General features: G+C 32.1%; 2 protein-coding genes across 2 annotated transcripts; both read left to right on the plus strand.

Moving 5' to 3' along the window:
• Window positions 1-10,750: 10,750 nt before the first annotated feature.
• On the plus strand, window positions 10,751-12,463 carry LOC132756415 (uncharacterized). Its single transcript, XM_060747486.1, has 3 exons — window positions 10,751-10,888; window positions 11,452-11,843; window positions 12,037-12,463. The coding sequence occupies exons 1-3, from the start codon at window positions 10,751-10,753 to the stop codon at window positions 12,461-12,463; spliced, it is 957 nt and encodes a 318-aa protein (XP_060603469.1).
• Window positions 12,464-14,029: 1,566 nt separating this feature from the next.
• Window positions 14,030-15,328, plus strand: LOC132756416 (ESF1 homolog). The gene has a single exon (XM_060747487.1). The coding sequence runs from the start codon at window positions 14,030-14,032 to the stop codon at window positions 15,326-15,328; it is 1,299 nt and encodes a 432-aa protein (XP_060603470.1).
• Window positions 15,329-16,746: the final 1,418 nt, after the last annotated feature.

Here is a 16,746-nt window from a genome sequence, read left to right on the forward strand (position 1 = left end):
TAATTGAAATTTATTATATATTAACGAATAAAATATTTAGAAATATTGACGAAATATTTATGTTCATTTTCCGTATTTTCAGTGTAAAAATAACATCTTTTCAATGCAGGTAAACATATTTTCCGTTTTTTTTGCTGATGCCCTGCTGGACTACTTTCTTCTAAATTCAACCAATATACGAAATTTACAGCCACTTACGAATTTTATTTTTCATATCACTCCATTAAAATAAATCCTGTATTTATTGAAAAAAAAAAACTTGACTATCCTCAATATCATCTACATATTCATCAACTGATACTAAAATAAATCAATCGATGTAACAGGTCCCAGCAGGTTCAGAATTCTCTTGGTGTTATGTAGTCCGGATTCGGACAGGGAGATGGTCTCATTCTAGCTCGAGGAATGTTAAATTGTCCATCACCCTACAATAAAAACAACAGTTGAATTTCAAAACATTTTCTAATAATCAAATTCGTTGAATTTATATCCCAGCCAAGTACTGGTAATTTCTAACACAACAAATGCTTTATATATATATATATTTATCATGGCTTAAACAGAAATATTCTTTGTACATTATAAATATTCAAGGCAATAACAGAGCATTAATTAACTCGGTGTTAAATAGTTATATCTGGACATGGCAATAAGATGTAAATTGCCTTTTTGTTTCTATGTTTCCCATAAAGTTTTGTTTTCAATACAGCAGTTGCAAAGAAATAGCAATATTGCTCTTTATGCATACTGCATAACTTATCAAGGCCCATAACTCTGAGTTAAAGTGTCTGACCGATACATGTCCTTTAAAGAAATAATCGCGTTTTTAGATGTCTTTTTTGTGGTCAACATCCATGGATGCTGCCTTTATTATCCACTGCCGATAGAACCGGGAGGAAGATATTGTTTTGGCGTTGTCCGTCCTGCCGTACGTCCGTCCGTCTGACGATATGCACATCTCCTGTTGCTATTGAAGTTCCCAATAAAGTTTCGTTGAATTCCAGCCAATAGTTGCACAGAAGTAGCACGGAAACAATTATTGTGCTCTATATGCATTCCGCATAACTATTCAAGGACAATAACTCTGGGTTTAAGTGTTTGACCGGAACAGGGCAAGGAAATGCGCATCTCCTCTAGCCATTGAAGGTTCCCATAAAGCTTCGTTGAATTCCAGCCAGTAGTTGCAGAGAAATAGCGCGGAAACGATTATTGTTATTTATGCATACTGCAACTAAGTTAAAGTCTGACTGGAACAAGCCGATGATATGCTCAACTCCTCTTGATATTGATGATTCCCATAATTTAAAAGTTTGAATGAATTCCAGCCAATAGTTGCAGAGAACTAGCGCAGAAACGAAATTAGGACGGACGGATGGATGGACGGACGAACGTTCCAACATTTTGTGTTTAGGGGCTATTTTCTTTGTTATTTTCTTTGTTTTCCCAAGGGCTACTAGCCCATAAACCCTTTGATCACGGAATGAACCTATTGTTCTCTTTTGTTCTCTTTACTGTTATATAGCCCCTAAACCCAAAATGTTTGCTCGGACTTACGGACGGCAGGACGGACGGACAACGCCAAAACAATATCTTCCTCCCGATTCCATCGGCAGGGGATAATAAAGACAGCATCCATGGATGTTGACCACAACAAAGACATCTAAAAACGCGATTATTTCTTTAAAGGACATTATAAAACTATTAACTTATCTTTTCAAGAGACATTAAAGAGCATGAATTGTAACGTTTGTAATTTTAAAAAATGAATGTAAATTATGAAACATTTGAATTTTCAAACCATATTATAATAAAGACAGCATCCGTGGATTTTAGCTACTTTAAAGGCTTCATAAACGCTGTTATTTCTATATCTTTTTAAGGGACATTGCATAACTGAAAATTTAAAATGTATAATTTAAAAGAAAAATGTAAAAAGTATGAAACGCATATTGGTCGACTTAGTGCAATAACAAAATAAGTCCTTGCAAATGTAATAGCAGTTAATCAGTTTTTAAGATGACGTTTTGATGATTAATAAACAAAATAAACAGAAAGCGTAAAAACGTATACGTATGAAAATATTTTTGTCATATTCGTGCAGCTTTAGTATTGAAGTTTTACTTCATATACCTGTATAATTTGATATTTATTAGTTTTTTTACATTTTATGTTTCATGAGACTGAATTGAAAGGCACACTTGATTGCTATGTAAATGTATGATCTTACTTTAGAGTCACTTCCAGACGACATGGTGAATCTTGAAGCTATTGATTTTAAGGACATATACATATTAGACTTGTTATCGGTCTTATCTTCAATGTCTGCCACTATGAAAAAACAGGTTTGGTATATGAACATTAACAAAAGAGGAAAACACTTATGTAAAAAGATGAAAATCTATCAACAATATCGTTAAAATGTTAATCTTTCCATTTCGATCTATCAATCTATAAAGTCTATAGTATACATTAAATATGTAAACAGGTAAGCGCTTCCCTCTATGAGTGGTGCTTACCTTTATGATCTTAAGTTCCTTTGTAATACAAAATAACTTCAATACATGTCATTTAATCATCATTACCCTAATCCAAGTATAGTATATATATATATATATATATATCTCAACAAATTATCAATACATGTCATGTAGCACACGTACCCAACACTTACAAGTATAAAGCATATAGAACGATGACAAACTTCCATTTCATAATAGCTATCTAATAATAAATATAAAATCACAATAGAAGTAGCTCTATCAAGAACTGTTTTATCACATAATGAAAGTTATGTTGAAATATAAATAAAACAACATATCACATTTATCAGTCGGTGATTATCACTTCTTTTAATTTAATTTTTTTTTCAAAATTGTTGTTGTACTGTTTGATGTCACGCCGACAAATGTTTGTCATATAGTAAAATGTTAAATTTGTGAAAAATAAATTACTTCAAAAAGATAACAGCAGCCGTGCCGTGTATATTAATTATAGAAACGTCTCACTTTTCCAATGAACATTGACGTTACAAATGTGCAATATTGCAAGACTGAAATACAAGTTGTTCTTAATAAAAACCAAAATGAAATCCGTCTTACCAGTCTGCCAATTTAACACATTGTACACATTTTGCTGCTGTTTGTTTACATTTTCAAGCTTCTTCCAAAGTCTGGAGTAGCTGTCAGTCTAAAACATTACGCCTGAATTTTTAGACTAAATAAAAACGCTAGACAACGACCAAAATATAATTTCAAAAACCTATGTGTGAAAATATGTATTTTTAATGGAAAAAAATAAAACTAAATAAGATAGATTCTTTATTGAAAAAAAAAATATTTAAAATAAAAAAACAGAAAATTTAGCAATTTTTTTTCTCTGGAGATAAAAGCTTGTCTGAAACAACAAAAAAACAACAAAAGAACCCAAACATACTCTTGATTATAGATAAAGAAATTTCGATAAGCAATTAACAGTTAACATACTCTTTTTGCATCCTAAGTTCATCTTTTTTCTTTTGATTTCGCTGTCTAAGACATCTGATCATAATGATGGTTACCAATAACAGAATGAAGAACCCACATGCAACACCGATTATCATCGCTAGGTTAACTGTAAATGACATAATTATCGCCTTTATTTTTATACATAAAAGCCTTTTTATACATTTAATGGCTTATTATCTTTGACCAAACTCACAATTTCATCCATATTCATCTTTCAAATAAGACCTAATTATAACGCTTATATTTAATTCAAATTTGACTAATGATTATGGACTTTTTTACAAATTTGCTTGTACTAATATTCTATTATTTTCTCCGATTGAAATCATTATCTATACTCTTACTCAACACGAATCAACAATACATCTTTCCTAAATGATATCTCCCCAATACCATTGTAATGATACACGTCTGATATAAAAAAAAATCTGAAAAATAATACATATTTGTCGTAATCAAATCCCCTTTGTTATAGAACGCGTCTAATAAAATTCATTATACAGTGCACACTACTTGATTACGTGAAACAGGGTAATCTATTCGTGCTTTAAATACAGTTGGGTTGATTCCAGTTACTTCCCTTGCATTATTAGTTTTAATTGTATTTTTAACCAATTAGATGATCGCTTTGAATTTCGCTCCAAATGTGTTTAGTTTGATGATTTTTGCGGGAGTTGAAAAGTATTTTCAATAGAGTATAATTGTGCTTATGATTTGTTTTATGTGTTTTAAGGATTTGGAATAAGTATTATGGTATATTCTAAAGTTTATTGTTGGGCAATAACTTCTGTATTTCTGTAAACAGCGTATATTTTTTTGAGAAGTAAATTCATGATTTTCATGTATTTAGAATTGAGTAAAGAATTGAGATGGTTCAGAAATAGCATTCCTTTTTAACTTCACTTAACTCTTTCTCTCATGCACATTGTTCTTAATAATATGTATTCTTTATTTGATAATTTGCAACACCCAGTCACTGTGTGAATGAAGGGTTAATTTGAGTAAAATAATTAGATGGTTTGATTCATGTGATTTTATATTGTTGAGAGCATACAATTCCACAAATTGGTAAGTCATCATTATATATTATAATTGCGTATTATGTGTAAGTTATTGCTGTAACTTTTAAACTGACCATTTATTGTATGTATGTAATGTAACTGTAATATATTTTAATGTAACTTAATATTATTGTTAAGGGTTAAGATAAGCCACTAGAACCACTTAATAATAAGTATCATATGTGAACTTTTTATCATTATGATTTAATGTGTTTTTAACATTATATATTGTGAATTAAAGGGAGATAACCATGCAAAGATGAGACATTAATTGAATAGACATTTAGTGACATTTTGTATGGTTTCAGTGTGCTGGACTTGTTAACTAGGTACTCAAGTTGACTGTGATATTGTAATGTGAAACAAGAGTGCAGGAACAGTGATGTGATATTATAGTTTGAGACATTTTTAACCCTTTCGATGCCAGAGGGTTATTGTTTTATTGATCACCTATTTGACAGAGGGGGTTTTCTAAGAAATTACTATATTATTAATTAATATATTTATTATTATTTGTTATTAGTATTATAATAATTATATATGTTTCCAAATCTGTGAGTATAATAATAATTATTGTCAATGGTATAATTTTCTTTATATCTATTATTATTTTTATTATTATTATTATTTATTTATAAATATTACTATTATTATTAAAGAAACGGCTAAAGCCGTCCATATGGCAAATACGCCGAAAATAACAGGGAGGGCATAAGCCGTCCCTATGGTAGTGAAAGGGTAAAGAGTGATACAGTGTTTATTTATATTTATTTGTTTATCAACATAGTAACACAGTGAACTATTAATAAATCTATATGTAAACCAAAGCCTATTTGGATTTGTAATCTTTTATTTAGATGTAAAATAACCAAAGGTAACATTTGGTGCCCAACGTGGGACCGGGTGCATAACAAGACTTCGACGACATTTATAGTAAATATTCACTTCGAACTATGATCATTTTTCATTAATTAAATACTGGGTCAAATAGTGAAGAACTATATTTACAATCTGTGTTACATTAAACTTTTGTACTATGAATTAAGTAAACTTAAAGAAGATGAAAGATGAAAAAGATGAAAGAACCTGAGTATACCTTTAAAGACTGAAGTAAGATCTTTAAAGCTTCATTAAAGATTTATAATTATTGTCAAACTACATTTATTGTGAAATCAAATACCAAGTTTGACAGTGTCATCAACATATATGTATGAGATAGATCTACTTTACACCTTGCTGTTTTTAGAGGGAAGTAATTTCAACTGAACATCAGAGGAGGAACATTTTCACTTGTGTAGACAGTCTACACAGGAACCAACAGTGTATCTGACAGTTATTGGTGCATGAATTATGTGTGGTTTATAAAGGTGTGGTCTAGTGGCTTGTATCAACTTCGTTGTAAGTAAAAAAATGTAAGTAAAAAGAAATTGTAAACTGGTTCAGAAATTGCAGTTATCCACAGTGAATATACATATTAATTAAATCACTTAGTTATTCAGTGTAAATAATTGCTGCAATTCCTGACAATCATTTCTATGTGGTTTGAAATGCATATGTAAGTCCGAGTGAGGTTCACTTTTGCATGCTTAAATTAATTGGTAATAGTAATCTATTTCACCAAAGTTCTACTGTCTGTATATCCTAGCACCGCCTCATAGCCTTAACTCCAAATATAGTTAATATTTAACACAAAAAGGCTATTTAAGAACCATCTCAAGTCTGTAAGTTTTTATCAAAAATGTAAACAAACATTGACCTAGATTTTGACCTGTTGTTGCATTGAACTGGTGCAAAATAACAGAAGTTATTTACTTTTCTTCGTGATCAATTATTAAAAGAAATATTGGTTCTTGTTGTCCTAGTTAATTTCTAGAGGAATAATATTTTCATTTGTCTATTCATTTCCAACCATAAAGGTGGCCTTAAATTGTCTGTTTATTGTTTATTTTTTCCTGCCATTTACATGTGTGATTATTTTCATTAAAAGGTCAATGAAAAGTATTTTCCCAAAATCTATACTATAAGATAATTGGTTCTACTGATATTGGAATTTCCATGACGTCATTGACTACCTGACTGATATGTGACTGAATCACATGACGTTATAGTTTAGTAACAATTTTAGTACAGGTGTAGTCTATAATTAGGATAGTATATACATTATCAGGCTTGTGTGTGCACTGACAATTGTGACACTTTGAGATAAATTGTATACAAAACTAAGTGAAGGACAAATAAATTGACAAGTAAGTTTTAAAAATAAATAATGAATTAATGTAAAATTAATACTTAAAAGAAAGTATTTATTTAACAGATATAAATAAATATAAATCAAGAAATAAAATATATAGGTACTCCCTGTTAAGTGAAATAATTTTATACTGAATTGTTTGCAAAAATGATTTTGTGGATAATTCTTAAATACTTACATTTATATAATGTTAAATAAATAACGTTTCGTTAGCGAAAGTAGCTACTTATTCGCGTACACTTATTCGTGATGATAGTTTTTGATTGCTATTATAGAATTTGTAATTTTATATAGCCAAAAACTTTTCAAAAGCGTTTTCATTGTATGATCATACAAACGTAAACTGAAATTTGGTTGAATAAAATACTTTGACCTAAAACAAATGAACTGGAATGAAATATGTGAATCACACTGAAAGTGAACAACGTTATAGCTGAAGTGAAAGGAAATTGAATTTGAAATTGTGAATTGAATTGAATAACGGAAGGGAAAGTGATTAGTGAAAGTTAGTGCAAAAGTAACTTATCTGAAAGTACAAAGTGAAATATTGAAGTTGACTTTACTTAAATCTACATGAGTGATGTATTTAATCAGGATATACACTGATTAAGGATTTGAAGAGGTGTTTGTGAAAATAGTTCAATTGTGAATGAACTAACGCAAAAGTGAACTAAGTGAAGTTAACGCAAAAGTGAATTAAGTGGATAATTTAAAGGAATTGCTTCATGTACGGAATACTTTGTTGCACTGATAAAGGAAGATATTATAAAGATAATTGAAACCATCCGCACATTAAGCGTGAATATTTATATCAAAGAGTTAGTGCAATAAAGGTGTAACTGTGGAATTTGAGTTTGGAGAGTACAATACATGTAAATTGAACTTAAATACTTGAACATTGGAAAGTTGGATAGCTTTGAATGTTGAAGTTAACGCCAGACTGAATTAAATGTGGAGTGAATGAATTGCGTAGAGTGAAAAGCAAACTGAATTAAGTACTATATGCACAAGATAGTGACATACTGTGTTAAATATATATTCAAAGGAAGTAACAGAATTGTATTTTGAATATACAAACATTCAACGGCATACTGTATTAAGTGAATACAGATTATAGCTAAAGTGAATACGAGAGTTAGCGGCAAACTGTATTAAGTGACTTTGATTGAATTTACATTGTGAAGTGAAATAAGAATAGAGGAATTCATTTATGGAAATAGAATGTTGATATGAGATGGAGTTAAAGACTTTGTGAGATGACGGCAAACTGAATTAACTTTGTGAATAGATAGAAAACAGATAGAAAAATTGGGAATTCACAAAATTGTAGAAAGGAAGGATGTCAAAGATAGTGTTTGATTGGCAAACTTGAACTTGAGGTGGAAAATTGGCAATGAAAACACATTGAAATAAAGGTCGGAGGTAAAAGCGATTTACTGAAAGTAGTAATTGTTAAAGGAGACGACTAATGATTAGTTGAAAGAAGTTGAAATGAATTATTAGAGACCTTTGGAAAGAGATTTTAATTGGAAAGAGCGAAGAATGAAGTTAGTGAATATCGAATTTAAATGATCATAACCATTTCTTTGTTGAAGTTTTTTGGAACTTTTAGTGAATAGTGGCCTTTACAGATTGAATTTTGGATTAATTAAGAAAAATGCTATACAAATAATTAACTAAATTCATTATAGGCAAGTTGATGCCAAACTGAGTCAACTTTATATTAGTGAATAAGACTTCAATTGAAACAAATCAACATTACTTCATTAGTTGAAAAGTTGAAATAGTGTCAGTTAAATAAATACAGACTTTGAAACTGAACATCTATTATATTCGATATGAGTGAACCATCAGTCAAGAAAGAATAACCTGGGTGCAGAGGCTTTAGGCGGAGAGAAGAAGATAAGAAAATTCTTGCGAAATTTCATTCATTGAAATTCACGCAAAAGATAGAGTCTACTGAAGACTTGATTTTTTTTTACGAAGGATTACGGAGACGGAAATGGAGGAAGCAAAGAAAAAACCTTCACCCTTGACACTACCTACTGAAAGTTTAAGTTTAACTTAAACCTCTTCATCAACACCAGCAGCAACATCAGCATCTGCTAGTGCAACTATACCTTCACCACTTGTAATGCCAAAAAGCTGGAACAGTTCATTTTCCTAAATTATCGAGCTTTTATGGTGAAGACAACAAAGGAGACGCAACATGGGAAACTTTTAAATTTGAGATACAGGCATTATTGGCAGACAATGTATTCTCTGAAGAACAAATATTGTTAGGAATTAGACGTGCAGTTAAAATAAACGCTAGCGACAAAGTGCGAAGATTGGGAACAGGAGCTTATGTTCATCAAGTAATACAGAAATTAGACAGTTCATTCGGCACTATTGAAACAAGAAAGAATATTTTGAGGAAATTCAACAAAAAGTAAATGAGTCTGTAACCTGCTATTCATCTAGACTAGAAGAAATATTCAATTAAGCAGTCAATTTAAATGATTTAAAGAAAACAGATGAGGACATTCTTAAACAAGTTTTATACCAAGGCCTTTGACCATATATAAGACATTTATCTGCATATAAATGCGAAGCCGTAATAGACTATGACAGATTCAAGATTGAATTAAGAAAAATAGAAGCAGATCTAAGTTCGGAAAACGAAAAGACAAAGTCTAATACTGCAGTGAGTTTTGAAAGAAAAGAAACATCAGAATTGACTGAAGTTAAAGAATCAAGAAAGGATAAGTAGGAAGAAAATTACACGTCAACACCAGGGATGTTTATGATGTTTTATTATCTACCGGTTTCGACCTACCGTGAGGTCTTCATCAGGATAAATTTTGACAGAAATTTGGGCCTGAAGTATTAAGATTGTGTAGGATGGTAAGTCACATGACTGACCAAAATAGTAACAAAAAATCTAAAAATAGAATAAGATTTGGCTCAGTGCCAGAATGTTGTTAAGTCCATGTGTAATAAGTTAAAATATCATAGTCTTACAGAGTCCAGTGCTTTCTGATTATTGAAAAGTTCCATAAATACAAATACACAAATAAATTGTTATTTTGTGTCACCATAAGTATTACTATTTCTATGTTATGCACTTTTTTAATGTAAATATATGTTGGCATCAGTAGTTTTAATGTACAGTCTAGTATTGAGGTTACCATGTACATCCTTAAAATATTTAACATAAAAAATGAGCTTCTTTCATGGCTGGCGATTTCATATGTAATTTTGATAAAGGAGTAAAAATCGTTCAAGTGGGCCAAGAAGGAATACAATTCCTCACAACGATGTGGCCAAATGGTAAAAATGTCATCAATATATCTGCACCATATGAGTGGTTCTATTTGTTGAGTGGCAAGAATTCTCTCTTCTAAGTACGCCATGGATAGAATAGGATAATTCTGGGTATCAAAGGCAATGTGTTCTTCTTCCCACTGTAATTGTGAAGTTGAGCTGATAACTGGTACTTTTGGTATGAATGATTTAAGGATGGATTTTGTTCTTATGTACTTTTCCAAGTATAAAATATTATATTGTGTTCGGGTCTTTTGAACATGAAGTTTCTTTGAGAATTTAAATCTTGAGACTTTCGGTTCGTCAATTTTGCGCTGTTTCTGACCTTCCGTTGTTTGTCTTATCTTCGGATTTAATTTAGGCCTTTCCTGTTCCGGAAGTGTTGCTATGGACGTTGTTGCCGAAAGTAAATGTCATTCGGTTTCTGATTGGTCGGATTGTGTGAATGAATATATCTGGTTTCGTTTTCGATGCAATTCCCTTTCCAAGGGCTCCGATGCTGCATTTTGTGATGGATCCAAAAAAACTGGATACACGGCGGGTGTAAGAATCAATATGCCCCGGCCCACATCACGCATTTGCCTGGATGGTTATCCTGGTGAAGACGGATCCCGCTGAAGTTAAAGAAGATGAATGATAGAATTGACAGCATTGAACAGAAACAAGACAGTGGTAGTACACAAATTATTATAGAGGATTTTATAGAGGACCAAGACATTATAGAGGCAACAGATATAACAGCTATAGAGGGCGAGGTTCATCTTACAGTAGAGGCAACAACAATATAAGAAGACCGACTGGTACCAACACGATGCAACCTTTGTGTCATAACTGTAATGGTAGAGGACACAAAGCTAGATATTGCACTTCACAGAGAGTCTGTTTTAATTGCAATCAGGCTGGACACTTGGCAAGGAACTGCCTAATAGTATAAGTGCTCCTGTTGTGGGATCTAACATGGGCACCAACAAACATGATCCCTTATTAGTTAGAAACATCAATAAAGCACAGATTACAATCAATAATGTATCATCAACAACACTCATAGATAGCGGAAGCTGAGTTAGTCTTGGCAGCAAATCATTTTTATGATGAACATCTTTCACAGATTGAAAATCAGATCACTGAATGAATTACTTTCATATAGCATGTGCCGATGGAAAAATTTTATTATATTTAGGATACATAGAAGCAGAATTAAAACAGCGGACTTCCAAAGAATTAACCTCGACTTTGTTTATTTCTTGTTACACCAGATACTGATTATTCATACAAAACGTCTGTCATAATTGGTTCAAACATACTGCAAGATTTACTTTAAGAATGCCAGAGCAACTTCGGTGATAAATTTCTTCAAGAAGCAGATCTACACACAACATGGTACTTGTCATTCAGATGTTTGGTTATTCGAGAAAGAGAATTAAAACGAAACAAAAATAGGTTAGCTGTACTAAGAAGCGCAATGTCAGGAAAGGTTACAATAAGGCCAAATGAATCTGTTCATATTACATGCTATACTGATAAAGAACTTGAATTTCAACCGACTACAGCATTTATACAAGAATGTGAAGACAGTAGCTTACCATCCTACTTAGACATTACACCAGCAGTAACACATTATGAACTTGGAAAAAACAAGTCTTTCACAGTCAACTTTTCAAATCTGACAATGAACACTTGTACTATTTCTCCAAGAGCAATTATCTGTGAGTTACAATCTGTGTCAGTTAATCAAGACGTATTTGATAAAATTGAAGGATATGATTCTATAATAAATGATTTACACCAAAAAGAAACTCAACAAATTAAAGATGTCCTAAATAAACACAAAGCTATTTTTCTACAGGCGATACTGATATAGGTAGTTGTAATAAAATTCATAATTTTTTTTTAATTGTCATAAAAATACACATAGGATAGATTTACTAGACGAAACACCTTTCAAACAACGACACAGAAGAATTCCAACAATGATGACAGATGAAATAAGAAGCCACCTGAAACAATTACTCGCAGCGGGAATTATAAGAAAATCAAGGGTACCATGGTGTTCTAATGTAGAATTAGTCGGAAAGAAAAACGGGAAATTAAGAATCTGTGTAGATTACAGAATGTTAAACAACAAGAGTGTTAAGGATTCATACGCAATACCTCGGATTGAAGAAGTTTTTGATGTTTTAAAAGGAAGCAAATATTTCAGTACAATTGATCAAAAGGCAGGATATCACCAAGAAGAAATAGAAGAAACACACAAGGAGAGGACAGCCTTTACTGTAGGATCACTTAGATTTTTCAAATATGTTAAAATGCCGTTCGGACTTTCGAATTCGCCAGCCACTTAACAAAGATTGATTGAAGAATGTCTCGGAGACTTAAATATGAAAGTGTGTATTATATATCTGGATGATTTGATTATTTTCAGCAAAACTTTCGAAGAAAATCTACAAAATCTAGAACTGGTACTAGATAAACTTCAAGAATGTAATCTCAAATTATCTCCGGAAAAGTGCTTCTTTATTCAACAGAAAGTAAACTTCTTGGGACATGTCGTAAGTGAACAAGGCAATGAGGCTGATCCAACCAAGATAGAGAAAATAAAAAAAACTGGCCTACTCCAAAGAATGCTGATGAACTTCGATCTTTTCTAGCATTTGCCTCGTACTACCGTCGTTTCATTAAAGGATTCTCACAAATTACACGACCACTATCTTAACTTCTTCCGCCAACCTCACCAAAGAATTCCAAAAAGACTACAAAAGAATGGATATGGACAGATAAAGAACAAGAATTTTTTTATCAATTTAAAATAACTTTATCGTCTCCACCAATACTTGCATACCCCGATTTTGAGTTACCGTTTGAGCTGCACACAGATGCATCGACGAAAGCACTTGAAAGTGTACTTTATCAAATTCAAGATAATGTCAAGAGAGTTATCGCCTACGCTAGTCGCTCACTTACAAAATCAGAGAGAAATTACTCTGCATTCATGCTTGAATTCCTAGCTCTTAAATGGGCTGTTACAGAAAAGTTTGCTGACTACTTAGCATTGAAAAACTTCACAGGGGTGACAAATAACAATCCTATTACACATGTATTGTCATCGGCTTAGCTGGATGCTACAGGTCAACGATGGGCTTCAGCTTTAGGAGAGTTTGATTTCGACATAGTGTATAGACCAGAAGTTAATAATGCAGACGCTTGGAATGTAACGATATCCATATTAACAGATTGTTCAAGATAATTGAAAGGAAATTATAAAACTTGAAAATAACGTGATAAAACAATATGCAGTAGAATAATTCCATCGCCATACTTTGAAACTCTACCAACTAATATAGATATAATTGATGCAACTGAAAATCCAGCCAACCCATGGCACAGATAGAATTTCGAGAAATCAGATGAAATCAAAGATCCAATGATAGAGAAATGGCGTCGTGCTGTTATTTATAAAAAGCTACCGTATTATGAGAAGGAATTATGACAAATTACACTGAAAAAGATGCATTTTATACAAACATGTGGAGAAACACAACATCAATCAATTAATTATACCAAAGTGTTATAGACATAATATACTAGTATTATCAGGACTTCATGATAACAAAGGTCATCCGGGTAGAGAAAGAACTCTCGCTTCACTTCGTGAAAGGTTTTATTGGCAAAGAATGTCGATGATGTTGATGTCGACATTTGGGTTTCGAAGTGAAACAGATGTCTCCGAATGAAAACAAACACTAACACACGTGCACCATTAATCAATATTGAAACAACACATCCACTTGAGATGGTCTCCATTTTACAACAATTTTATAGTTCATTATGGAATTCCGACATCTATTCATTCTGATCAAGGAGCAAATTTCCAATCTGAAATCATGAAAGAACTCTGTAACATCACCAATATGAAAAAGTCAAGAACTTCAGTCTATCACCCAATGGGAAATGGAGTCTGTGAACGATTTAACCGAACGTTACTAGACATGTTAGGCACCTTAGAAACATCTCAGAAAACTGATTGGAAGAAACATATACCATCTTTAGTCTATGCCTACAACAGCACACCACATGAAACTACTAAGATCTCACCATATGAACTAATGTTTGGCAGAAAAGCAAAATTACCCATTGATTCAGTGTTTGCTCAAGCTACAGAAGAAACAACATCAAAAACACCAACAGAATATATAGATGACCTCAAGAATTATATTAGTACAACAAGGCAGATAGTAGAAGAACATACAAAAAGAGCAAAGGAGAAACAAAAGAAATACTTTGATAGAAAAGCCAAAGCAGGAACAATTTCAGTGGGAGACAAGGTGTTAGTGAAAATATTGAAATATGATGGTAAACATAAGATCGCAGATAAATTTGAAGAAGAGCTTTTTGATGTCATAGATCAGCCAAGACCAGATATACCAGTGTTCAAGGTTAAGTCAGAACATACTGGTATTATAAAGACATTACACAGGAATCATTTGTATCCAGTACAAGAAAACAACATCAGTGGTTCAGAAGAGTTGAAAATGGGAATTGAAAGTGTAAAAGATGTTAATAATAAGGAATACAGACCGGTACCGAAGAAGAGGATGTCTTCCAACAAAGACACAAAAATAGGAAGTGAAGGACCAAATAAAGGAGAGAGCGAAACAAAAGATAAAAGTAAAGGTGACGTCACAAGAGATGAATCAGAGGATTCAGAAGACACAGATTCAGAGGTTGGGAGCAGTTATGTATTTTTTACATGCGGCAATGGGGACGCCCATAATAATCCCAAGAAGAACAGTGATGACAATAGTACTATAGAACTGGAACAAAAGAACAACTTAAATGAAGATAGTGACTCTCAAGAAGAAGACCATAGTGATGAGGAGATAGAAGTAGATATTGAGGAAGGTATGGCGAGTGTTGAAGCAGACACTTTACCAGAGGAGGAACCAGATGAAGAACCACCAGAAACATTACATCTTGAAATAGAGGAAACAACAGAGGAATTTAAGGATACAAATGACCACAATATTGAACATACAGATATAGACATTGCCGAACCAAGTCATATAGTGGATTCTTATGACAGTGAAAATACTGAAATAAAGGAGATAGAGGTGAAGAATAAACAAAATATACAGAATGAGGAACTAAATACACAAGATGATGAACATAGTACAACGAATACACCCTTCTTAATATTACCTCATACATAGGTTTCTCAGAACGAGGCTAACAGGGCAAGCTCCAGTATCTGCTCTATGTAAACATATCACGAATATATGGCCGAAAGATTAAGAGATCTTAATATAGTACTGATAGTACTACATACTTGCTGTATGTTTAACATTACAAAAATCTCTTCTGGAGATAAATAAATCAACAACAAGGTTTATTTTACGCTATATACAGTGAAGGATGTACATGTATATTCGAGACCTGTGAAGTGAATTAATGTTTATGATAATTCCAAGTAATTTCTAATATTCCGTGTCAAGTATAAATATCAGGTTAACTCTTTGCAACTTATACAGTAATTATCTGTGTTATCAGTACTTTATTGCTTACCTAAACACATGTTGGTCAAGAATGTATAAAGTAATTAACTGATAATAGATCTAAACAGTTGGATGCTGAATTCTGTACCATACTTCCCCTAAATTTAGCCATTGAAATAAAAAAACAAAGCATAAGTTTTATTCACTTTGTATTTAAAAATAAAAAAATCTGGATGACTGTCTAGTAACTGGTTAACTTTACAGACAGCTTACCAAATCAAAATAACAATTTTGTTAAGACATGACACCACAACCCTGTCTTAAACTTTTCAATAGATTTTCAATATCTTAACACATGATGTTGTTTACAGCAATGGAAAAATAAATTTCATGCTAAGTAACGGATGTAAAACTTATATATTATCAACTGTTTTAATTAATTACAGTATTAAATACTTAGTATATAGCAAATTACAATCATTTAATTACAAATATCGGTCAAAATCTTAAAACGAAACTGAGGTATCATTAGCTTGTTGCACTTGTCCAGTTGGTCCGACTTGATAATGTAGTCATATTGTTGAATCCTGTACTAGCTGATATACAACAAATCATTTGGGTACACGGCACTTCCAGAAGATGTTGCCTGGACTAGCCAACCCCAGACATTCCATTTTCCATGGACTGAACATTTGCAGAAAACATGTGCAGGACCTTGCAGTCGGAGGGTATTAGGAAAGACAGCATCTAGATTCAGCACTTCTTTAACATTCCAAGAAATATTCACTCAACAGTATATAATGCATAAGAGGACAAAATATTAAATGTTATTACCATGTTGACATAATAACCTGCAGCTGTACCATATATGTAACAAAGCATATGTTAACAAAGTAATGTTAAAAACAAAGTAATGCGATGATTTCCTTTTAATTATTTTATTTGAATTAAGACAAAAAATACTAAACAAATGGTCCTTTAAAATATGTTAAAAAACATTTTGTCAGCTTGCAACATCTATCTATTTCTATCAGTCAAGCTGTTTGTTTTGCCTGCTTCATAATAAAAGCTCTTAATGTTTTTTGCTGATGTTTTTAACATTGAAAACTGTAATGAATATACATATGTTGAAGATC

Source organism: Ruditapes philippinarum, unplaced genomic scaffold (assembly GCF_026571515.1).
Source record: "Ruditapes philippinarum isolate M1 unplaced genomic scaffold, ASM2657151v2 ctg277_1_1_1_1, whole genome shotgun sequence".
Classification (NCBI taxonomy): Eukaryota; Metazoa; Mollusca; class Bivalvia; order Venerida; family Veneridae; genus Ruditapes; species Ruditapes philippinarum.

Bases quoted from the DNA above. Each gene is read 5' to 3' on its own strand.
- LOC132756415 (XM_060747486.1), top strand. From the start codon at position 10,751: ATGAATGATAGAATTGACAGCATTGAACAGAAACAAGACAGTGGTAGT. The intron at 10,889-11,451 runs GTAGAGGCAACA...TAAGAATGCCAG, and splicing joins AGGGCGAGGTTCATCTTACA to AGCAACTTCGGTGATAAATT. The intron at 11,844-12,036 runs GTCAGTTAATCA...AAATACACATAG, and splicing joins ATCTGTGAGTTACAATCTGT to GATAGATTTACTAGACGAAA.
- LOC132756416 (XM_060747487.1), top strand. From the start codon at position 14,030: ATGAAAAAGTCAAGAACTTCAGTCTATCACCCAATGGGAAATGGAGTC.